Source organism: Bactrocera oleae, chromosome 4, assembly GCF_042242935.1.
Source record: "Bactrocera oleae isolate idBacOlea1 chromosome 4, idBacOlea1, whole genome shotgun sequence".
In the NCBI taxonomy this organism is placed as follows: domain Eukaryota; kingdom Metazoa; phylum Arthropoda; class Insecta; order Diptera; family Tephritidae; genus Bactrocera; species Bactrocera oleae.
This window is the reverse complement of record NC_091538.1, coordinates 73,160,997-73,186,991: the sequence shown is the minus strand read 5'-3', so window position 1 is coordinate 73,186,991 and position 25,995 is coordinate 73,160,997. Positions and strand designations below refer to the sequence as shown.

The 25,995-nt window shown below is 37.0% G+C and overlaps 3 protein-coding genes across 10 annotated transcripts in view; all 3 read right to left on the bottom strand.

The window, feature by feature from the left end:
• Window positions 1-482: 482 nt before the first annotated feature.
• The window catches only part of tn (tripartite motif containing protein thin), a 32,365-nt gene continuing 6,852 nt past the window's right edge, over window positions 483-25,995 (bottom strand). For 3 of the 8 annotated variants that reach the window (XM_070108638.1, XM_014247842.3, XM_036367601.2), the window contains exons 4-14: window positions 16,154-16,294; window positions 15,694-15,829; window positions 15,373-15,515; window positions 13,989-15,299; window positions 10,542-11,197; window positions 5,831-6,109; window positions 3,633-4,409; window positions 2,196-2,355; window positions 1,339-1,479; window positions 1,171-1,247; window positions 483-1,084 (exon numbers count right to left, since the gene is read on the bottom strand). In XM_070108638.1, coding sequence (XP_069964739.1) covers window positions 871-1,084; window positions 1,171-1,247; window positions 1,339-1,479; window positions 2,196-2,355; window positions 3,633-4,409; window positions 5,831-6,109; window positions 10,542-11,197; window positions 13,989-15,299; window positions 15,373-15,515; window positions 15,694-15,829; window positions 16,154-16,288 — 4,029 coding nt within the window. In that variant the 5' untranslated portion in view covers window positions 16,289-16,294 and the 3' untranslated portion in view covers window positions 483-870. Of the gene's footprint in view, window positions 1,085-1,170; window positions 1,248-1,338; window positions 1,480-2,195; window positions 2,356-3,632; window positions 4,410-5,830; window positions 6,110-8,184; window positions 8,689-10,541; window positions 11,198-13,988; window positions 15,300-15,372; window positions 15,516-15,693; window positions 15,830-16,153; window positions 16,295-19,320; window positions 19,859-25,995 lie in introns of those variants that run through there. The other 5 variants (XM_036367602.2, XM_036367609.2, XM_036367611.2 and 2 more) reach the window with 5 other exon arrangements.
• On the bottom strand, window positions 12,239-13,982 carry LOC138857105 (cilia- and flagella-associated protein 251-like; the record flags this gene model as incomplete). The annotated part of the gene is made up of 1 exon (XM_070108640.1): window positions 12,239-13,982. A coding segment is annotated over one exon (786 nt), but the record flags the coding sequence as incomplete, so codon positions are not given.
• On the bottom strand, window positions 22,775-25,791 carry Vha100-3 (Vacuolar H[+] ATPase 100kD subunit 3). Its single transcript, XM_014247884.3, has one exon. It carries the CDS (start codon window positions 25,694-25,696, stop codon window positions 22,994-22,996), a length of 2,703 nt encoding a protein of 900 aa, XP_014103359.2. The 5' UTR covers window positions 25,697-25,791; the 3' UTR covers window positions 22,775-22,993.

The window sequence follows — 25,995 nt, the reverse complement described above, 5'->3', positions numbered from 1 at the left end:
AGCGACCTGGAATATATATGTATTAAGTGCTTTCACATCGGCGTCGGCGTGTCTTATTTTATGGCATTCAACTGGCCTGAATTCCTTTCTTGAATTGTTTTTATGTCTGGTTTGAAAGCAGGGGTAATCTGCAAGGGGTAAATTATTTTCATCTTTTTTTCTGTTCGACTATTTTTAAAGTATATACCAAGTGAGGATCTACACTCTTAGTTCTTATCAATGCTAACTACATATAGAGTACTTTAGTAACGGAAATGAATGAAAGTGATCTCCTTTGCACGTTAAGACAAATTTCTTCTATCTGAACCCCCAAAAATTGCACCAAATTTTGCTATCAATGGTCAAATTACCAACAACGACATTTGAAACACGTAAACTGATCAAGCGAACTCTCTTAAGACAATACTTTTTAAGAATGTTCTTCCCTCATTGTTTGCCTAAAATCTCGAAAAGCATACCAGTAGAAACTAAAATAAAACACCTTTATTTGCCATAATCAAAACAAATTCCCAAATTTATTACAATTTTCTAGAAACTACAAACTGCTAAGCCAAATCGTTAATATATAGGTATATATGGGTTGTTTGCGGTTGTTAGCTTTTAGCAAAATTTACTTTTATAAAGCAAAAACTACTTTATTCTGTTGCGAAAATTTTAACTCAGGCACTTACAAAAGAGTAACGAAAACAAATCCATACTAAAATAAAACATTAATATTTATATATGTATATATATGCGGTGTATGTAAATATGCTGCGGTTATCGTTCCGTTCTTAGAAGTACTGCCAATTGCTTCCATTCTCGTTTACAAACACATATTGTGATTTTTGATTTTTATAATTTTTTCAAGTGATTATTGCTGGTCGCGGTTTAAAAGACTTGTACGCGGTGGTTCTCGCGATCGCATACCAAAATGTTTCCATTCGACATAATGCCAACGCCCTCGAGTCCTTTGAATTCCGAACGACCAGAACCCCAGGAGCCGAAAGCCTTCAAGAAAGTGCCGTCGGGGCTGTAAATTTGTATGCGATTATTGCCTGCATCGGCGATTACAATATAACCCTGATCGTCCACAGCGATGCCTCTGCAAAAAGATGTTGTAAACGAATTTCAGTATTAAAAATATTTACAGTTATTTTCGTAAAATAGAATAGAAGAAACTGTGCTCACCGTGGGAATTTCAGCTGCCCGTCATCGGAGCCCTCAGAACCGATTGTCTTCAAGACTTTTCCGTTGACATCAAAGATCTGAAAGAGTAAGCAAAAAAATTTAAAAAAAATAAAAATTATGCAAAAATTATTGCTATTGATGGTACATATAAAGCAAGATTTAATTTACCTGAATTCGGTGGTTATTGGAATCGGATACAATAACTCGATTCGTATTTGAAACCGCAATATAATGTGGGTGTTCAAGTTCTCCTTCCAGAGGACCTAGTTGGCCGAATTTGCCAACAAAGGTGCCATCCGATTGAAATACCTGCAAAAATAAGAAGAATCATGAAGCAAGTGATATATAATAATATGATTATTGCGTATACGCCCTGGCACACCAGTGCAATACAGTGAATCAAAGTACAAATTGGTTTGTAAATACTCAGAATGTCCACACACATATTTAGGTACTTCGTGTATGTATGTCGATTTTTTTATGAAATAGAAAATGCAAACACCATACATTATTATATCACTTGTGTTATTGTATCAGCAACTGTTCCCACAGTAGCAGACAGTGCTTGCATATGCTTTATTCAACTCTCTTCGATTGCGCAGTGAAAGAATTGATTGGCAGCATTCGAAACGGCATAAAATGGATTAACAAGTTTAGGACTGACCGACAAAACCGACCTGACGAGCAAGCGGCCGCATATGACACAGACAGCAGGGCTGTGCAACAAAAAGACAGTCGTGGTGATTAATGGCAAATATTTACAAATTCACTATGCAGTTGTTGCTGGAAAACTTGACAAGGTAACTGTTAGGCTCAAATCTATATAAATTAATTTCATTTCAAAAATGTGTATATTTCTTTGCATGTTTCGTTGGTTTGCATTTGACTAAAATAAAATAAAATAACTACAATATATATTACATGCTTTGGAATGCAGTAAGAATCGCATTTAAATAAATGCTTTGGTGCGCTTTAACTGTAATTTAATTTAATTGGGTTCACCAAACATATTTCTATTTACTCACTTGCACACGGTGGTTCTCTTTGTCGCACACATAAATAAAGCCCAACGAATCGGTGGCTATGCCCCAAGGATAATTGAATTTGCCATCGGTGATGCCCTGTGAGCCAAAGGCCCGCAAGAAGCGTCCTTGCGGGTCGAGTACTTGTATGCGGTGGTTATATCTGCAAATACGAAATTTGAAATAATAGAAATTTTCAAATAGTTTCTTAATAAATTCAAGCAAATATTGACTTAAGCTGCGAAATGGGATACATATACATATATAAAGCAAGCGGTCCGCTTTTCTAACAGAATATTATTCTAAAATGGCTATGTATACGAAGCCCAAATGAATCCGACTACTTTAGCGCTTGATTTTTGCAACGCTTATCTTTCCAGTCAGCATAGCCGCTAATAAAACTCTTTCATCGCCATTCTAAATACTAATCCATCGATTTGAACATCATTCCAAATGAGGGATATCATGAGAGAAATCATGGTATCATCTTTACATGCCTTAAGACGAAAGGTCACTTTTTACAAGGCAGATGTCTACCAGCACTGCTTCGCTTGATGTACCCACGTTGTTGTGACCCAAAAAGAGCTAATCACCCTGAAGCTTTCTTTCCTCTTGGTTACGAAAGCACCAGGAGGATTGGAAACCATTTTTGTAAAATAGGTTTGAAAAATTCCTAATATAATTTTTTGTACTCGAGTCTTTAATTATGTTCGTAAGATAAACCGAAAGTCACTTAACCTGTTAGCTTCTGTATTTTTTCATTCAGTTTCAACCGGAATTCGATATTTTAGTCTTACTGTGCCCCTTTGTTATAACTTGAATACCCATACATAATTCTGATTCAGTCACTTTTAATCGGCTTGATTTCCGCCGACTGGAGGGTCAAGTAACAGATTCAATTACGCGCCTCTTGTCATTGAGTACATTAGCAGCGAGACTGACATTTCATTGTGCGAAAAACAATAGCTATGAACTGATTGCTCCTCCACAAGGAAAGCAAATAAATTGTCCAAACTGAAGTAGAAAGTTTTCCTCATTTCCGGCGTAAGCGTTTGTTGAATCGAAATTAATTTTGTCATTATTATGCCGGATCAAAAGGCAAAAGACGGGATGTTTGCAGCTCCTGCTAGCCATCCGGCCGTCAACTGATCCCCCACAACATCCATTGGTTTTTACTTTATTAATGCATCCATTATCCGCTTAAAATTTGACTGCGAAAAGACACATGCACACACAGCAACAAGCGCATATGGGCCACAAGGTACCATTACATAAGTGGGTGTATGCGTGTGAGTGCAGTTGTGTAAAGTTGTAACCACGTACACCATTTGCCAATTGTCTCAGTTAATTAAAAAGTTTGTTTGACATTGTTTTATACATACGCAGGTTGAATCGCTTTTGTGGCACACTTAGTCCACTTTTCACTCCGGTTAAACTCACCTGTCTGCTATTATGTATTGTCCAATGCGATTGATCGCCACACCGGCCAAGCAATCGAACTCTCCTTCGCGGCAACCGAAATCTCCGAATGATTTCACGAAAATACCGTTCGAGTCGAACACTTGTATGCGATGGTTAGACGAGTCGGCGACGACAAAACTATTGTCTGGGCCAACTGCTACGCCGCGCGGCCATGTAAAGGATCCGGGCTCGCTCCCCCGTCCCCCCAATTGGAACAGCTGCTGCCGTTTACGCAAGTACAAATCCCTAAGGGAAGTACCTGCTACTCCGGTTATACCGGCTGCTGCTGCTGCTACCGTAGGGGAGGTAGGGGAGCCTAGCCCGTTTTTTGACCCGTCATCATCAGATGAGCCCAGCTCGTTGGCCTGCCGCAACGGCAGCCCCAAACTTAAACGACGCGACACGTCGCTGGCGTGACTACGGCTGGCACTACTACCGCTGCTGCTGTTGCTGCCGCCAACGCCAGCGCCATGGCTATGCGAAGACGATGGCGCTGCTGAGGCGCCACTACTGCTACTAGACGGTGTGTCCTTAGCGCTCTTATTGCCATACTTGTTCTTTAAGTAGCGCGCCCAGGAGCTCAACGCCTCGCCGTCTTTGCTGTCCGCTGCGGCGGACGTGCTAGAGCCGGCGGCAGTTACGATAGCGCTGCGCCCCGACGCGGTGCTACGATCGGTGATTGGTGAGTTATCGCGCGATTTCAACGCGTGCGAGGATCGGCTGCGTGCCAAATCAGTTCCGCCATATCCCGAGTACCTGTGGTGTAGAAAAAGAACAAAGAGTGAATTTATGCCAAATAGAGAAGTTATGTACATTAGAAAATCAAAGAAAAGGCAATTGGATTTGAGTTTTACTAATGAAACTGTCATCTTTTCGATTTTATTTTATTGCATAAAAAATATAGTGGCAGCTTATAGAAATAACCGAATTCATTGCTTGTCTTCCGACCAGTCGATCGTTGATATTTTATATTATTTACAGTTTATTTTCTTTCAAATTGCATGATCGGTAGAGATTTTTGCCAAAGGAAATGTGTATTGTTGCTTTACTAATTTCAAATATATAAATTATCCGATATATAAGAAAATTAAAAAAGGTGTGAATAGAATTCACTGAATTGTGGTGAAGCCACAATGTCCTTTAAAAGCTAACTGTGCGCTTAGTTTACGGATCAATTGGATTGGATGTCATGTACATCGTGAATGTGTGATGGCCTAATGAGGATAAGCTGAGCTTTCTTTATATATTTTTATTTCTGAGCAAAACTAACTCTGGATTCTTAAACCACCTCAGCTCTAGCAAGAAGAGCAATCAATTTTATGACAGGTTTTTGGCTTATTGGTCAATTCTTGCTTCTGGGACGCGCAGTTATTTATTAAAGCAACAAGCAGTGATTTCACATTTCGATAAAATATTTCATACAATTTGTAACAGTTATATTTTCTGAAACCTATTCAATTCAGTGCTAATCTTTTGTGGTAACAAGTGCTTTCCATTCTACCAAAAAGTTTACTAATCCTCCGCTTCGATGGAAAATTAAAAATTTAAATGATTTTCGGTTTTTTATTTGGCGGAAACATAAGCTTGATCTCCTAACTCGTTCATTGTATTGACAAACTTAACTAAAATAAACGAGAAGAATACTGTGCTCTAAATCCAATTGCAGCACAATGTTAAAGAAAGAACACATTAAATTTTAATTAGTGTCGAATTAACAAAACAGCTAGTTTTCTTGCTTTAGTTTGATTTTTCAACGAAAACAACAAAAAACAAAAACATATGATAGAAAGGGAAGTAGTGAGCGATGAGCACTGAACTAAAAAGTATGAGCAATACGTATGTATGTAACAGTACAGTGGATGAGAAACAAATAAAATTAATAATTAAGAGAAAGAGTCAGCGTACGCGCAACAAATACACTAAAGAAAGCACTGAGCACCTCATATTAAATATTTACAAATGCACTTGAATGTACTTTTTCATTTATAATTGTTTAATTCGAACTATAAAGCCTCAGTCAAGTTCATTGTGCAGATTTGTGGAAATATGAGCTCTTTAGAATTTCCAAATAATAATGGATATATACAATGTATATAAATGTACGTTTATATATATTATATGAATATGTTTTCTTTTTAATGTACTTTATTTGCATCTATGTTTATTTTTTCTCGCACCTTGAAGCCAAGTAAGCAGATGGCGATGCCGTTGTTGGCGATACCGGCTCATCCAGATCGTCGTCTTCGTTGCCGAGCGCGTGCGAGGAGCGACTGCGCGCCAAGCGGCTGCGTCGCTCTTTCATCGCCAGATAGCGCGAACGTCCGGTGCCATAGCGTGAGTCCGAATCATCACCAGTGCCGTTGGCATCCTCATCGAAGGAAGCGGTGGGCGTGGAGAGCGATGGTTGTGATACAATAGCGCTGCTTTTGCTTTTGTTTAGAAAGCGGCTTGTGTAGCTGGAAAATTTCGGTTTAATTGATTCGTTTCAGCACGAACATTTTTGCATTTAAATTTCATTTAATTTTTAACAAACGAACGATTTTTTTCAGATTCTTTTCCAAAATACGAACAAATTTTTTTGTAAAAATTTCATTGCTTTCATTTTTGTTCATCAAAAAGCATACAATTGCTGATGGTAATGATTAAATGGTATTTGTTGTTACATAAAGCGGTAGTTTTGCGAAAAGTTTAAAGTTAATTGTTTCGTTAGGTTATGATTCGTTGGCAAATGAGTCAGTATCCTCTATTAATTTACTTTCGTGGTACGCTTTCTTTTTACATAATTTGAGAAATGATAAAGAGACAAAAGACCTCTGAAATCTTAATAATTAATTTTTTGTTTTTTAATAGAGATAAGATGTTGAGATGAGAAACCTCATCATCCAAGTGTAGAACTGTTTCATTAAAGCATTAGAAGAAAAGTGGTTCTCATTTGCGAGTGACAAAGCACACGAGAGTAGCTTTCATAATCTAATTTACATTAACAGTTAGTTTAGTCTAAATAGAGATCAAAATGTCTAACTACTATAAGTATATATTTGCAGATCCTTATGAATGATACTTATACTGTGGTACTTATATATAGTATCGACCATACAATAAGATCCGAAAAGTAGTTTGTACCGATACAATTTTTGAGTAATTTTTCATTAAATGTGTAATCGTTGTTAGTAAATGAGATTAGCATAAGTTAATAGAAATAAGAAGCACGGCATAACATTTGAATAAAACTTGGCATGTCTACTTATGTTTTACCATGCAGAATTTTTAGGGTTGCATATTGTAGTAACATTTCGCCGCTTTTAGGAATGTTTACGAACATTCAAAACGTTTTCCGAATAAATCTGGCTTATTAGATTCAGAGGTTAGGCCAGCGCTAGCAGGAAAATCTCATTATCCCTAACTATTCAAACGCTTATGTGTGTGTTAATGTATATGGCTTGTGGTTGTGTGCCTAAAATTAGGTGTATGAAATAAGTCTTCGACAAACAAACGGTACTATTTTGTATGCCATAACGGAATTTCACACTTTAGCACGTTTTGTTTGTGTCAAAAGTTGGAGAAAATGTTAATCTTTGTTTGTGCTCGGTGTGCCAAGTGTTTTTCTTCGCCGTCCTTTTGTGACGACTTAAGCTAAAGGCCATGTAAGAAGTTTACTTAGAGAAGTTAGCCAAACAATACAACTTATGTGCGCAAAAGAACAAACAACTAATTGAATAAACCCGCAGTTAAATTGAATTTTTTCCTCTCCAATTTCTCGCACTTTAATTGGTTTACTTAGACTTTGCTGACATTTATTTAATGTCGCGACAATTACCACCAACGTGCAAGAAATAAACGGACAACATTTGCACTGAAACGTGACCAGGCCTAGCGCTGACTAGCTCAGTGCACCACAAATACCTCCATACAATCACATAAATAGGCCTTAAGGTGTTAGTGAAGCACATTTCAAATGGGCGCGTGAGAGCAGAGCGCCAAATCTGTTACAAAACCTTAGCAAATGTATTTCGTGATTTACGAAAACGCGCAACAAAACACATTGTTGAGACGAATTCATTTACGTTTATTGGACGAGCAAACTAAACACCAAAATTAATTAAAATAGAACGCGGTTAATGTCTTAGGAACAATGCCAAATATAAGTGGGTAGTCAACAGTGTAAGTAGGTGGAAATTTTACAATATTATTACATTATTATTTTACTCTGGTGCTGATTTTATTAAATTTAGTTCAGTAATTTCCAGCAAGCGGTACTGTCCCTTAAAAACTTTTCGTAATTAGCTAGAATAAACAAGCGCTAACCCCAATACCTAGAGTAATTGTGTAACAAGTTTTGGTCTATACAACCTTTTCATAGTAGATTATATATGCCCTTATCTAATATACAACATCTGAAGTTTTTACAAATCTTTGCAAAAACAGATGTGGAAAACCTCCATGGTGGTGATTCTAGGATCTGGCTTTCAATTCACCTAATTTTAATTTCCCACAACTGTTTAAAGCTAAGTAAAATATAACATTTGTCAACTTTCATGTGAGATGATATTTAATTTCATTTATTAAAATTTTTTAACTAAAACAAAACTACAAAATACGAATAACTGTAAGAGCTGACTAATCTCTGAGTAGCACGCCAAAAGTATCAATTACTTTGTACAGAAGGCCTCTTTGCACTTAACAGTTATTTAAATTACAGAAATCACATGTGAAATTACTTGGTTAGATAGAAAATGTGATCACAGGTTAATACAAAAATACTTCAGCTACAAAAACATATGAATTTCGTATTATTAGCATGTAACAAATTAACAGTGGATTATGTGCTTAAGTAAGAATGTGATTTTAAAAACGATTTAGATTGAAGAGTGGAAAACAAGTTCGAAATAGCTCGAAGGAGTTTGTGTGTGAGGGCGTGTGTGTGCGTGCGTTGGATTTTCAACTGATATCTCGTATAGCATCCGCAATCCGCTTTCGATAACGTGTCCGGGGTCTACTGATATATTGCAAACTAAATGTGGGCACACTCGTACTACTACAAAGACACAAGAGAAAACACACAAAGACACATTGACGTGTAGAACGAGGAAAAGAGAAAAAAACAAAAATAATGAATTAAAAACTTTTCGAAAGAATTTTTAATATTTATGGATTTGGTTTTGGCTTTTGCTATTGTTTTTAATTAATTATCGCTTGCTTTGGTTTTATGTTTATGTGTATATATGTATGGCTTGCTGAAGTATTAGATACTTGAATCGAATTGTAGGCGGTTTAGCTGGAAAAATGCCAACGATTCAATGATACTAACCGGATGAAAGCTCAAGGAGTTGAATTGATGTGCCATTAATAGTAATTAATAGAGCCTTTTATAAGCAAGTGACATTTATTTTACAAAATGGCAGCTTTACAAAAATACAAATTTCAGAGAATGACATGATAAACATATTCACATTTTTAGTCGTAATGATCATTAATAATGTTTTGTTTACTTTTTATATTATTTTTACTTCTTTCTTCAAATGTAAACTATTTTTATAGAGTTTCGTCCTTGGTTGCAAATAATAGTTTGTGAATTATTCGGAAAATGACGCGGATTATGACGAAAAGTGCCAAAATGTTAAGTCCAATATCACGCAGATGCACAAGGCTACAACAAATAAAAGAACGAGAATACAACACATAGAAATTGACTAAATCAAAGTGAGAAGTATCTAATACAAACACTTAACCAATATACAAATATACAACTCTATATTTATGTATGGTCCGCGTAAAAATTTTGCATTTCCAAAAATAATGTCAGAATCGCGGTATATCTTCCTCGTTACGTGTTTTTGACAACAAACAAGAGTTAATATTTTTTTAAGGAAAGGGTTGTGCAGGAATTGGGTCAGAGTGTGTTATTCTTTCCTAACTTCAAGTGTTAAAAATGACGACATGAGAGACAAGTTTGTAGAGGAGAAATGTTTTCTGACATTAATATCTAAACAAAGGAATTGTGAGTGAAGTAACGGCTGTTTACTGCTTCAAATATTTATTAACTTTGAATATCTCATATATAAGAGAGCATAAATACAGTTAAAAACTAAATCAGTTGCTGTATAATATTGGTAACAGCCAATAGCCTTAAACAACTCGTTTACCATATAACTATTTTTTATGGGAGGAAATTAAATTGTATCAAAACCTAATATTCTTAATATATCTTAAAGCTTTCATATCCCGCAAGGCTCTCTTTAGAAAGAGATAAAATTTTACTCATAAGATCATCCTACTCTTACAACTTCCCCGCTGGATGGTATTCAATTTATTGTAGTTTATTGGGTCTGTAATTTGCCGATTTTAAGCGGACATCTTGAAATTGAAGATTTATGATAAATATATGCGGCAAATGTCCATTCTATACATATGTAGAGTGAAACAGACTACGAAGAGCTGAACTTTCGTCACATTTCATTTGCCTATCTTTTTGTTAGATATCCGAAGAGACATATTAGTATTACAGCAAAAAAACAAAAAGCTTAAACAAATCAAATATTAGCATATATATAAATAAAATTAAGTTAATGGAATTAGATAGTATGTAGTAGGTAACGGCTTATTTTTAGATAAAATCTCAATGAAGCGGTTAGTGCGACTAAAAGCTTTTGATTAAAGCTTTTGCAGGGCTTTGATTTGCCGAAAACACATGTTAGGAGCTTCCGACTTTGAGTTTTGTACAAATAATTTAGTAATATCAGCAAATATGTTATCATGCCTGTTAGAAAAGTATATACAAAATTCAAGGAAAAGAAAAGAAAAGAACTAAAGTATTTATTGCCAATCAGTAAAACTTGAAAATTTCTCAAACAAATCGTAAACTATTGCTCAGCGCAAACTTCAAAATACCTGCTGCCAGAGGCGGCGCTGCCACTTCCATAACGATCGTCCGAGTCGTGAGCATGATGGGAAGCCGGCACGGTTCGTTGGCGTGACGAAGAGCCATAGCCGCTTGTGCCGCTACTGGATGGAGTTGCATAACTAGACGAAGGACGTGTAGACGCATCGTCACGTGAGTTGCGACGCGCTTCCAGACGCTCCCGATATGAAGAAGCACCACTTGAGCTACCTGCACCTGACGAAGACAGTGCACTGCTACCGACATGACTCTTTGCCGCCAAGCTAGAACTAGTGGCAGCAGTAGATTTTGATTTCGTGTCGACTTCATCTTCTGATTCTTCGCTGGAGGTTTCTTCCTCGCTACTCGATTCACTTTCCGCCTTCTTTTTCTCATTGCTAGCTGCCGCGCTGCTATGCTGTGGCAGGAAGCGGCTTACGAACGGTTTCTTCTCCGTAGTTGGCGTACTGTTACTGCTTGCCGTGACCGCACTGCTGGCTGGTGTAGCACGCGAACGTGCCGGACTTTCGTGGGCACGAGAGCTGCTTGGTACGGCAGCAGCAGCAGCAGAACTGGTAGAACTCTCCGTAGATGCTGTCGAATCGCTGCTACCCGAACGCGTTGTCTTCTTGACGGCCGCTACTTGTGCTGATACGGGAGCTTTGGACTGTTGAATGGAAGAAGAAGTGGGTGGAGGTGATGTTGTGTGAATGCCATCAATAATAGATTCATCAGCGTCAGAACTACCGCCGCTGCTGGGCTTTTGCCGAGCCGTTATCAGCGGCGATGACGGCGGTGGTGGTGATTTCTGCCACCAGTTAAACAGTGAGCAGCAAAATAGTTTGTTGACGTTACGTGACGTGCAAAAATGAGAATTCGCAATGATTGAATGCGTTGATGGACAAGATGAATGTAAAAGCAACAGCAGGCAAGTTATAAATAGTTTTTATGGCGATCGGCATAGATCACGAAGCACATTTACATTTGTATGTATATATGGTAGATCGAAATGATTGCAACGTGAGAAAGAGAAAGAAATGAAAGTGGCAAATATAAGTTTTTGCAAAAATCAAACAAAAAACATCATTTTCATTCAAAGAGAGGACCATAATCTGGGTTTGTGAGATGAAGTGGCCATTCAGTTTAATATGTGCGGATTTGGGATAGTGACAGGTTATTTTATTTCATTCCATACTTTCGAAACAGACAAATGGTTTGTTACACTTAATGGGTTGATGAGTATGAGAGCAGTTTGAATGAGTGACATTCATTAAGACAAGGTCACAGTTGAACTCACGATTTCAAGGGTAAAAAGCAAAGATTCAAAACAGCAAAACATTACAAATATAATGACGGTTTTTTATTAGAAGCTTAATGATTGGCAATGCGATGATTACAAATTTATAGCAAATATATGTACATAACTCGAAAAAGGACATCAGAAACTTAACATTCACTTCAGGGACGAAACTAGTGTGTAAGCAAGGCAATGAAAACACGTTTTCCCAAGCACTTTTCAAAGAAGTCAAATAAGTAAATTAACATCGCTACCAAATCGTTTTCATCTGCCAATTGCATTCAGGGACACAAATTGGTTCATGTTTTACATACATTTATACATATGTACAAATTTGCTGGCGAAATCGGTTTTGAGTTATTTACAAAAACATCTGTTCATATTCACTACGAATACAAATAAAAGAGTCAATTGTTGATATGTTTTGCAGTGTATAACGGAATATACATATACACAAAATTTATTTTTCTGATATATATATAATTTTACCCTTAATATTGCATAGAGTTGCTTTGCAAAGATATACGATATATATTATATATCAGTTGCGAAAAGGTACGAGATGTTAAATTTACTGAATATTCATCATTATTCTAATATGTACAGTTTTATTTTAATAGTTATTTAGCGAAATATATTTCTGATGTCCACTGCTTAGAGGCATACAAACCAATTCAAGAGCGATATGAGTTTCCTTCTCATTAATTAAATTCAACAAAGTAATCAGCGGTTTTTTATAAAAGCAATTGTTTTTGAAAATAAAACTTAATCGAGTTTAAGTAAAATAATTGGTTTGCATGCCGTTCCAAAACATTTGTCAAAATATTAAATAATTAAATAACAACAAGCAGAAATAAACAGTTATATTAAAAACACATACAAAATAAGTTTAGTGCAAATAATTATTGAAAAAAGTATAAATAACCAAATTTAGGTGTGGAAAGTGTGAACGAATACAAAGAAGAGGACAAACGGGTATATTTAGACTTATTTCTAAGATGTAGGTAGTTATTACTTTTCCAAAACGCAATTGATTAGAGTTGAATAATACAAAAAGTGGAGACATTATTTATACACGCAAAATTACTTAGAGGGTGTGGGCGATGTTATCGTAACAGCAGGAAGTATAAACATACATACGCGGTAGTAGCAAGTGGCATATTTAGTGAGATAATTAAGCTTGATTGAAAAGCCTACAACCAATAATGAAACAGTAATAATAGTCTGTTTTATTATGGCAACCCTTTCAAAGTTCTATTCTATTCATACGAGCTCGAATAAAAATATAGCTCAGACATATTTTGGAACTACTACAATCTTTCAACGGAAATCCCTATTCAAAGACACACAATTTCACACACTTTCAACCTTAACTACTGTTTTTAGTATCTTCTTCTTCCGTCTCCTCCGTTTCGGTTTCCGTTTCTGTATCGGTGTCAGATTCAGTTTCGGTTTCTGTCTCTGTCTCTTCTTCTTCTGTTTTGTTCTCTACATTATGCTTCTCAATAACTTCTTTCGTGCTTTGTTCTTCGCTTCTGTTTATAACTAAATTATTTTGTTCTTGCGTTTCCTTTGAGTCGTGTATGGTCTCATTCGTTACAGTGTCTGTCTTGTCGTCTAATTCTATGTCTGCGTTGTGTTCTGTGTCAGGAGTATCATAACTTTGCTCGGTTTTTTCATCCTCTACCTCATCTTCCTCTTCAGCAGATTCATATTCGGCAGCATCACTCTCGGTCTCTGGTTCCTTTCTATCTAACACTTCTGACTCAACAGTTTCTGTTTTTTGTTTTTCTTCACTCTCTTCTTCCTCCTCCTCCTCCTCCTCCTCCTCTTCACTCATTTCTTCTTCCTCTTCATCATCATCCTGCTCTTCGTCACCTTCTTCTACATCTGCTAGTCTTTCAATCCCAGCCCTCACTTGCTCACCAACGTCTCCCTGTTCTGTACAATTTTCTTTCACATCCTCTTCACTGTCGGATTCCTCTTCTTCTGTATCCTCTTCTTCTATCTCTTCATCTTCACATTCTGCAGTTTCTTCGGCTTTTGATCCCCCACTAGCTTCCGGCTGTTCGAATACATCCCCAGCACTTGGCAACCTTCCTGCACTACTACTACTACTACCACTGGGTTGTTCTTCTTCATTTGTCTCATTCACACTTACCTCAGCCCTTGGTGGAGGTGTCCTACGCACTGGTGAAGCATGATTGGAGCTATCGCTCTCCTCGCTAGTTCCTTGCGGAACGCCAGTTCGCTTTAGTGCAGCTACACGATCAGCAGCTGGGCGCTCAGACTCTGTCGCCTGTGCAGCCGTGTTAGCAGCAGTCGCTTGAGTCGCGGTTCCTCCCGGTGCATTTTTGTTCTGACGTTTAATGCGACTTATCTCGTCATCTTCGGATACTTGTCTCTGGGCTCCCTGTTTTGGACGTTGCATTGACGCCTTTTGTGCTTGAATGGCCGCCTGCACAGCCGCCTGTGCTGCGGTATCCGATTTCTTCTCCTTCTTTTCCTTACCGATATCTGCCAAGCGTTGAATAACACGTGCACAGTCACTTAAACGTATAATACCACTAAGCTGTCCACGTGACACATCCTCACCGCTTTGTACTCGATCCTTCTTCTTTTCCAACTCTTGTTGACGTTGCGCTTGTTGTTGTTCACTATCGGAGTCATCGTTTTGGTGAGAACGAACGAAGCGGGAACGGAAACGTGATGACTTTCCTGCACGGGACGATGTCTGATCGTTGTCGTATTCATTCTCGTAATCGAAGTCGGTGGCTCGACCATAGCGACTATTGCCGTCACCATACCGATCGTTATTGACACGTACTGGTCGCTCACCGAATTTGCGACCACCTAAGACCGGTTCGTCATTATAACCGACGCGTTCCTCTTGCTGACGGAACTGAGTAGCCAGTCGATGATCACTTTTCGAGCGCATCAAACCGGGTTGCAAACCCGAAGGAGGCGCCAAATGCGAACTGCTGACAGAACCACTGGGCTGTGAATGTGGTGCAATATTTAAATCACCGAACGTGGCCAGATTCAGCACAAATTGGTTCGGATCAATTGATACAAGGAAGCGCACACGACGTGTATAATCAGTGTTCTCATACTCGAAGTGACGCAGGAACTCAACCGTCTTGAGGAAGATCTCTTTCGTGTCCATCAATTCACAATCATCCCATTCGACCGTCTCATTCATGTATTTATCAACAATGTCGCAATTGCTTGATATGTTCTGAATCTCATGATCAAGATTTTCCCTAAGAGTTGTCAGATTTCGCATCTCAATTGTGAGATAGCGATCGACTTCGCCTCGCAGTTGATCAGTACGATCTTTAATCGCCTTAGTGATGCGTCTACAGATCTCATCGATCTCTTCGGTTACTCCAACGCAATTCGTTTGCAAACTGACCGAGTTTTTCTCAATTATGGCGAGAGTGTCTTGCAGTCGATGTAAACTGCGACGGATCTGTGAAAATGATAGAAAGGTAAATATGCTTATCAAAATCGGTATTCAGCTGTGAAAGTTTTTATTTTCTCACTTGTGAATTGAATCGAGTTATCTCACGCCGCAATATATCCATGTGTGCGCTTTTGCAGTCCTCACAGATCTTCTTCTCACAATGCGCACAATACGACAGGTACGATTTCTCTGAACACACACTGCACCGCTCCATGATTTGCCCTGTAGTACAATAGTTCATTGGAAATAAAAAAAAAAAATCCGATAAGCTTTAAGCAGATATTAATTATGATTTTCAGAAATTCAGAACGTAAACATAAGTCGAAAGCATTCTCAATGAACGAATGAATGAAACATGTCAAGGTGTGTACACTTTTGTCGTATATAAAATAAAGATTACCTGACGTCGGATCTGGCAATTCGCCGGTTATCTCGATATGTAACTCCAGAAAACGCTGCAATGTTACATTTGTGGGGAAGGCTTGTACTCCATTGTATGGTATGCGATGTTCTGCACGGCACTCGGGACATTTCACCTATAATATTTTGAAAAATTTACTGCAAATTTTTTTCAATATTGGTTAATTTTTTGACAACAAATCTAAGTCCCAGTTTTGCTGGACATTAAGGCCCTTAATGTTAAAAGGGGTCAAGTATAATTTTGAATCCCATTATTATTGTATGCAGCTGTAAAAGCCATTAGGACATTATACATCCGACATAATGGTAACTTAAGTGCATTTAATTTTTCTGGTCCCTTCAGGAATTAGAATTACACAGATATGAGAAAAGTGTAACAAGATAAAAAAGGGACACTGTGTTTATATAATAATATTGTTTAAAATATTATCATTACTCACCTGTCTTCGTACATAGTCCACGAGACCTTCCATGCACGGTTCCATGCAGAACGAATGCTGGCATGGCAACAGTTTTGGTATACGATACCGATCTAGGCACACACAACAAGTCAAAAGTTGCTCGAATTGCTCCATTTTTCACTGGAATAAAAATAAAAAAAACTAGTATAATTAGTGGGTAGCTCAATTGCAATTTCTAAAAGCTAAATGTCAAAAAACATACAACGATTCGTCTAAGCTTAAGATAGGGCGAATCGAACAAACAACTGTCATAAGACAAAGAGACTGGCATAATCAAAAACCGATAGAATAGAAAAAGAATACAAAGAACCACTTTATTGAGCTCTCGATGTTTTATGTTATATCGAATTTATCAAAATAACTTTTTTGTTGCTGTAACTTGTTTAACAAGTGGCCATAGTTCAAAAAGAGCGAGTAGAGATGTGCAGATGTTATCATATTACTCATACTACCCCATTTACCATAGTATAAAAATATTAAATTCTTATATCCTGAAAATTGCCAGCGATCAATCGGAAGATAAATACTTAGCCAAGTAGATAGATTTTTCGATAGTACACAGATTATATACTAGATCAGAATTATGATAAACCAATTGGTTTCAAGCAACTCAGACTATTAAGATAATTTTCTAACGCACGTTAGTTAGACCAGTATCGTTTCCTTGATTGGTCGTCTTACACAAAATCTAAATAAATCAAAAGATGAATCATTCAAAGCATATGAAGCCTCCTGCTTTACTGTGCTATATACGTATATACAAATTTTTCGAAGTTTTTGTTTTTTATTCTCTTTGCAATTTCGACATATCGATTCGTATACAAAACCGAAATACTCGTGCACAATGCAGCCCTTGAAAATGAAGGAAATCAGAAGCCATAGAAACAATTAAGATACAACAAGTTCTTCTAAATCTCAATTAACAAATACTCACACGCATTCAGTGAGGCACAAAGTGTGTAGTATATGCAAGAGATATGTTGGCGCTGAACCATGAAGTGTATATCTGTACATAGGTACTTGTACAAGTTATATGCCTGATACATAGAATGTTTCTATTTTAGTTTCCTTGTTTCTTATTTTTTCTTCAGTATTCGCATTTATTTTTTCAATAAATTTCAAATAATTAAATCGCCAACTTTTAATATAACCTTAATTTCTACTTGACTCTTCCTGATGTTCGAGGCTGTTAATTATTTCCTATAAGCCTTTGCAAGTACCCCTTTAAATAAGCAGCATTTGTGGGTTGGAAAATCTGCGTTCCACTCGAGGCAGAAGACAAAAGAAAATATATATCAGATAAGTCCATACGAATGAGTAGATATGTATGGACGTATACGTATAGCTGAACGTGTGGAGCGTATTTTTAAACCATGACAGACAGCAATGTGGCAGTGACCGGAAGCTTTCGCATTGACGTCTTCGTTGGCAAATTAACAAAACAAATATGAACAACCGAAATTTTGAGAATAACATTTAAACAGGCGTATGTAGCACGCATTTCGTGCTTCGTAAAGATTGCTATATTCATATGAGTATTAGTTACTAAAGCGGAGGGATTACTTCGGACAAAATTTGCTTCGCTTTCTTTTCGGCGAATGTAATTTTTGTGCAACTCTCAAAAGCCAGCGCTTCGATTGCATCACAAAATGTTGTAGAAATATATATATAATATAAATATATATACCTATATAAATATAAATATATTGTATATGTACATATATGTCTTATAGATGTATACGTAGGTAAGCTCAATGCCAAATCGAAATAAAGCCAATTTTATATAGTAATAGTATTTCCGCATAAATTAAGCAATTTATTAAGTTCTCCAAATTATTTTACGTCAAGAACAGCGAGTGCGGGAAGCGCATTAGGCTGTTCATAAGTTCAAATCACAGGAGGGGCCAATTTTAGAATATGTTTTCGCGTTTTCAAATCGTCATTTGTATTTTCTATATTAAAAAACGTCTTGTAAGCGAGGAATGACCAAAAAATTTAACTTCGAAGCTTCGACTGAAAACTATATTTTTACTGAACTACAATAAAACAAAGCAATGATTAGTTAGTTTTCAGTGCACCACCGCCAACCAGACCTAGCGCAACTTACTTGCTGTATTCATTTTGGGAATTGTTCTTGAATAATATCAGGGTTGTTGTAAGCGATGTTGTTTGGAGCCAAACGAAGCGATTTGATGTTGTTGAGTGCCAATTGAGCTATGAATTGAGCATTCCTGTTGTAAACATCTGACAGCGCTTCGGAGGTTGCTGAAAGGTTATAGGAATTTTATTGACAACCTTTGGTTGCAAACTACAAATAGGCGGTGAAGTTCAAGTGGATATCTAGCACAGTGCTAATTGCTAATTTTGGTTACCACGAAAATTTCGAAACCAAAAGTAAATCTGTCAGATGTTTATTTTAAAAATTGGTAACTGTGAAAAAAAGCTACGCTGCCAAGACTTATCAACATATATGTAGATATATAAAGATTCGGTACTGAGAGTACTTCTTTGAGATATAAGAAAAACACCTCTCAGGAGCTCTACAGACAAACGATTTGGCTCTCCACTCAACCTTGCTTTGTTGTTTGGGCTCCGAAATAAACAAATATAGTGGCTATACCACATTTTCATAAATTTTATTTGGAACAACTTTCTGATATACACGGTCATCTGCGATGTAATCGACTGATTAAACTGACTGGTCGCCAAGCTGAACCAAAAATGCTCAAAAATCTTTATCTTTTAATCGAATGGTCATTCTTGAAATCTCAAAATATGATAGCCACGAACAACGGCGGTCATTCTGTCCAATTCTTCGGTGTACCAATAAGTATATTTTCAAACTTCCACAAAAGATGAAATAAAAACAAAATTCTTTGCAGTGCTATGGCAAATTAGATTTTAAAATCTCTCCCATAACTTTCACAATTCAGTGCAGCGAAATTTGTGTTTTGCACTGTGCACAGCAACTAACGGTATTAAAAACAGGAATTTGACACTAATAACTACAAAAATAATTTTGGCACACATATTGAAGCGAGTGTATCCGTTTTAGCCCGGCAGCAACAGCCGGCCCAAGCAAATCAAATTCAGACACAGATGGATATTTACACATGTGGCGCCGCAGCCCGGTGCAACCAACTCACCAGTTTTAGTGCCCGCATCAAAAATCTGCTGCACACTGTGCACGCTCACTGGTCGAGCGCTATGCGATACTTTCTGATTTCTGCCAACGCAACCGAAATCTAAAATTACGACAACGCTAATTTTATATATGTATGTATGTATGTATGTATGTATTGCACTTTTGCCTCTAACACTAAATCACCAAAATCGGAATGCGGTTTTAGCGGACTCTTAAGAGAATTAATAAAACGAGAGTATTTTCAGCTATAACGGTAATAGCTTTTCATATTTATTTCGTACTAATTTCGTTCACTTTTATTCGTTTTTATATCACAATAATTTTCAAATCGAACGGTTTTTGTGTTATGACTTTCTATCTCTGCATTTGGTAAATGCATTAATTCCTCAGGAGAAAAAAAATTTGCGATTTATTTTTTATGGTTGTGGATTTAACAAAAAATACTGTATATTATATCTTTGTAGCAAAACTTTATTCGCAAACGTCCGCTCGCTCGCGAACTGTTTCAATTTAAAGCACTAAACGAACTGATCGCAATTTTTGAAACAGTTCTGTATCGCCTCGGCAATGCGTTGCTTCGAAAATATCTTTTCAAAATGAGGAACACAAGAGGGAACTGAGGAAATGAAAAATCAAGGAAAATTAATGAAACATCAACTGCGCGTACACCGTTATGTACACACGCCCGTACATTAAACTCATTCGGTCTAAATATACACGCTTGTATATATGCTTCGAAGTGAGTTCGTGGAAACACTTGTGTAAGTTTGTTTGTGTGTAGTTCTCCATCCATATGATATTGGGGTTACATGGCGCTTGCATACTTAGGCTGAACGTCATATGTTATGGGAACAGATTCTATGGAATTGGTACCCATAGGGCTGAATCTCAAGATATTTTTCAACACAGAGTAATTTTTTTTTAAATGAAAAAGCAACTAAAAATTAATATAACCACATATTTGAAGATTAAAAATTATTCAATAAAATTACATTTATAATTTTTCATTTCTCGTCGGTGAAGTTTTTGCCTTCGCCCAATGGTTCGATCACTAGTCCTCTTTCTCTCGACCAAAAAACTTTACGCGCAAAAAAGCGTTTCTCCTCATAAATTGTTAAATATCTCCTCTTTCCACGTTCAATGTCAGTTTGAATTTGTAGTTCCGGTTGCTTTGGTTAAGACTCATTGTTTCTGCTTCAACACAAAGAATAGTTTGTCTCGTTTTGTTGAGTAAATAAATGTTTGTATTCCTCGGAACACTGAAAAACTTGTAAATTGTTGGCTTTTTTCAAATTCATTGACACCGTAAGTACATGTCATTGTAAGTATAGGTACTTAAATGACTAATGTTTGGACTAAATTACTTCAGATTATAAACTAATCTCAAATCTTGTTTACATTTATTTTCCTATTCTATGAAGCCACAAACTTCGGATGTGTGTTATATCTTAGATATACTTGTACACATATATACTTGTATTTATTTAAGTATGCGTGTGTTTAAAAACTTATTTATTCGTCCTGCTTTATTGGTGAGTGAATCTCTCACCGCAGAGAGCAACTACAGCTATGCTTATAAGCGTTTTCTTTTCTCGTTAAAAATGTTGCCTTATTATATGGCGATAATACATAAATGTTCCATTTTAAAAAACATTTGCTATATCCTTTATTGAGCTTAACAAAATTGATCGATTCATTATAATTAGTAGAACAACTTTTAACTAAAATAAACATCACCTGGACAACTCTTACCCTAACATTTTGACGAGGGCAGAAAATGTTTCACTTTTTTCAGGTTAGAAGGAAACATCCTGAGAAAAGGGCACACAACTTTGACAGCCCGGGCATAGGGCAGAATAAATGCAACATTTTTATGAGAAAAGAATACGCTATAAGTGTTAAAAGTTATTTTTATTCAATTATAAAGTCAATTTATGGCATAATATTTACAAATTGAACACTTATCAAGTTCTGGTCTATGTTTTTGAGAACAATAACTTCGAGAGATTTATTTTGTACAAATTTGCAACATGTTACACATATGTAAACACATAAAGAGAGTGCTGAAACCGGCAATCGGCGGCTAGTGCTGACGTAAATTGGACTATGTACAGATTTTTCTCTCTTATGTTATTTATATATTTTTATTCTTATGTGATGGGAACAGTTTTTCAAAGTTTCAATGTCTTCTCGTATTTTAGTAACGCACTAACGATTTATTATCCACTAGCATGTTATTATTTTCCTCTCTTAAGTACATAATTTTTTTTTTTTGGTTTAGTCCTCATTTATGTCGGCGCTGTTTTTTGGTTTAGTTCATTTTCGTTTACTCTATACTTGTACGTGACTTTACGAATTGAGATCAATAATATTGAACATCTGTGAAATATATTTTGCAAAATATATTATTTATTTTAAAGAAATTAACACAGATTATCACAGATCTTAGTAAGATTTGCTGGGCTATCCTTAAAAATATACCAAATTCGTAGAATGTTTTGTCAGCATACTTTGGACTTCACCTAATATGGATTAGTTGCGAACACTTGCCACATATTGGTGCACAAAACAAAGAAAACGTTTTGAAGTGAGTGGTGACAATTATCAATTGGTCCAACGCCTACAACGTACAAATGGACTCACGTGGAAAATTTAATTAATTATAAACCCAAACAAATTTGCATAAGTACATACATACATACATACAATATGCACGTATTAATCTCTAAATTCTAATAAGGGTTATATTTTTATTGGTGGTAACTACGAAAGCTGACAGCGGTGAAATCTAAAATTACAGCGGCGGTTTTAAAAAACGTAAATATGTAAGGTTTTCTAAATAAAATGTATTTAGAATTGTTGAGAAATATATCAAAGCATAGATATACTTCAAGCAGTGTCGAATCGAAGGTAGCTTATTAAAAACCATTTTGATTTCCAAATCATTATTCAAAAACAAGAAAAAACTTGAACTTCCAAAGCTATAATACACTTCACAAATAAAAAATTTTCCCTACAAGAACTTGAATTTGATCGGTGAGCTCGTACGGCTGCTATACGCTATACTGGACCGATCTGAACCATTTCTTCGGGGATAACGTTATTTTAGATAATGATCCATGTAATAATCTTGCCAAATAAAAGAGTTTTCATATAAGAACTAGCTTTTTATCATTCAGTTTATACAGCATGTACATATATGCTATAGTGGTCCGATGACGGCGGTTCCAACAAATGAGCAGCTTCTTGAGGTTAAAAGAACGTATGCAAAATTTCTGATCGATAATTAAAAAACTGGCGTATATACACGCAACATGGCTAAATCGGCACAACTCATCTCGAGATACTTACTTTTTAGGGTCTCCGACGCTTTCTTCTGAGTGGTACAAACTTCTTGGTAAACTTGATATTCCATGCTCAGGGTATGATAATGTAACAAATATTATAGAAATTAATCTCAAGGCGACGAGTCCCATTTATTGCATTATGAATAGTTTTACATAAGAATAACAATGTTTTTTCGTTAAATTACTCGAAATTTTTTAAGCATCTAATTCATATCTTCAAAAAGAGAAATTGTTAGTTTTGTTTTTGAATAAATTTAACAAATTATGTCTAGCTTCTAAACTAATTTTCTAGTAATTCAGTAAGGAATGTATAATCTAACACTCTCGTCAACCATATCTGGTGGTAGGCTCAAAATAAAAAGGCATAAACTTCTCACCAGCGCCTGTGTAGAATTTCGATTGGAACTCGACCCAATGTAAACGCAACGTATGTAGAAATGCCGATAAGCCTTCCATGACGACAAGAATGGCTATAGTCAAGACCGCCCATATGTAAAATATAAAATACAGTAAAACGCCATCCGCCAGACCGTGATTACCTGCCAGCGGTATTTGCAACACCATTTTCCAAAGCACCGATGACAACTGATTGTGTGCCAAAGATAACGCCCACAAACGCAAATAAGACGCCGTATGTGATACAGCGCCCAATACGCTCTCAATACAATGTATGCCCTGGTGTATCCAGACCTCGGTCATATCCACTTGCTCCTCCTCCAAATCGGCGAAAACCTGTGACGACGTTGACGTCTTCATATACTCCACATTATAAGTTTGGAGCGTCTTTCGCACACTATTCAGTGTATCCCGACTGACCTTGCGCTTGTGCTCCGCATCCTGTATCGCCTTAATTTTCTTTTGTTCAAAATGTATATATACGGGTTTACCAATCAGCAAAACCGGTATTGCAGAAAACGCCACAAAAATCAGTAGATACTGTACAATCGTTTGCCCTGGATACATTTCAAAGTTGCAACCACTAATTACATCCTTGGTACCATCTTTGAACAGCACCATATTGATGAACATTATCAATATAGACGGAGCACAGGCGCTATTGTATGGAGTATCGAAGTTTCCACCAAAGATACTCCACTTGATAAATATCAGCAAGACCAAATAGAAGAATAAGCAGCCCAAAAAAATGATCTGTGGAAAAAATACCAAATACAGATCTCCCCTATTTTGAAAGTAAATACTATTCCACGCTGACAAAGACAAGCCGAATATCATGTGGAATACGCCCAATATTATGGCAACTTTCATTTTCAGCGAATTAAAGGTGGTAATGGAGTACTGACCCGCCACTTCCCATATTGGATCTACACCAAATATGTATGGTGTCCCAATATAGTTTTCAACATGCTGCGGATCTAACTGGAGTAATTTATTACTCAACACCGTACTCTTCGTATAGTTAACACGCCAATGCGAACCGAACAAATTCGCGGGTTTTGAAAATATGTCATTATAAATAAAACCAGCATATATGGAGAATATACCCATCAGCAGTATGACATAACGTCCAGCGAATATCAAACCAAACACCTCATTAGAGCCCTTCGAATGTTTCATCCGATCCTCTTGTTTCTTCTCTGATAAACACATCCAAGCTGCGAACGAAGTCATTATAATACCATGACCCACATCTCCAAACATTATAGCAAACAGAAAAGGAAATGTTATAATGGTATACGGAGCTGGATTGAGCTCCTTATACGAAGCCATGCCGTAAGCGTCTACAAGGTTTTGAAAGCCACGCGTGAATTTGTTCAGTTCAAAATATGTTGGTGGTTCACGCAAACGTGGCTTGAACTTCTGTACGGTTATAATGGGAGGAAATGTTTGAGCGCCTTTCGATGAACGGTAAGCACCTTTCAGCAATGTGTTTCGTACTGCTGTCACACTATTCGATGGTATCCAACACTCTACCACCAGATATTTTTGATTATCAAGTTGATGGACATTGGTCATTTTGTTCATACCATCGTAGATCATAATCATTTTATTAATTTTTGAACGCCAGATACACAGTTCCAGTGTTACAATGCTCAGTATACGACGGCGCTGAGCTTTTATCTGATCCAAGATCGTCTCTAAATCGCTCAGCTCCAAAGCAACTCGTTTGCGATACTCAATGCGAGCTTCAGCCGTTTCCGGATAATCGTGCAATTGCACTGAAAAAGTTTGACACAGTTTGGAAATCTTCTTACGCATCACTTCTCCAATGAAGAGAATTACAAAAGCATATCTACGTCCTGAATTCTTCTTCAGGTTCTGATCCATGTCAACTACTGGGATTTCGGCGCGCCTTATATAGAAATTTCCATGACAAATACGCCATAATACCAGTTCGAAGGCTCGAAATTTGTCAATCAGTATCGTGCCGGTAACGAAGCCCAAATGCGCCTGGTTGTCTCGACTTATACTATGTGCTTGTGTGCCTTCGCGAAGTATATTCATTATCATGCTGTTGGTCCAAGCCATGACCGCTTCGCGATTGGTCGCACCCGTGAAGAAGGCTTCAGCTCGCGCGAGCACATATAGCCGTTCGTTCATAATTTGACGCTGTGACTCCAGCTCTTCCTTTTCCGACAACACATCGTCAAGTTCGATACGCAGTTCTTCTATTTGTGCTTCAATGCGTGGCAAATCAGACTCGTTCGGCACTTCGTCGGTATCTACATTCGGGTAATACACAGTGGTTAGATTGCAATCTTCGATTTCCGCCTGCAAGTCCTTCATAATGTGTAACAGTTCGTTACAGCGTTGCACTTCGCTCACATAATTCATACATGGGACATAGTATCCATCGGTATGCGCGATGAATTGTACCTTGCCCTTCATGCCCAAGTTGTACAGGCAATCAAAAGCGGTCTCGCGATGAAGAAGTATTTGACACAGTGACATCTTTTCACTGCGAAAAAATGCGGGCGTCGCGATATTCTTCAAGGTTCGTCGACCGCGCAAAATGTCAAATGGGTTTTCCATCTTTTTGCGGCTCTGAGATGATGTCTCTGTTGAGTTCATCGTTAACAATTCGAGTTAAAATATCGTTATATCGGAAATTAATTGCGAAGCGCAACGACGATATGTGTAGAGGAAAAATAATACTCAATTGAATTTTTGCTGCCAGTTTGAAACAGAAAAGCAAATAGTCAAAAGCTCTTTCGGAACTCGTATAAAGTCAGTTGGTACAGTGCCGTCTTCCTTCTGTGCGTACAGTTATTTAGTTTTACGGTAAAAAAATCGTCTCTGAATTATTACTTGTCTAGGACAGACACAAAGGTGATAGATAGAACATATGACAGTTCTCAAAGTTTCAAGCA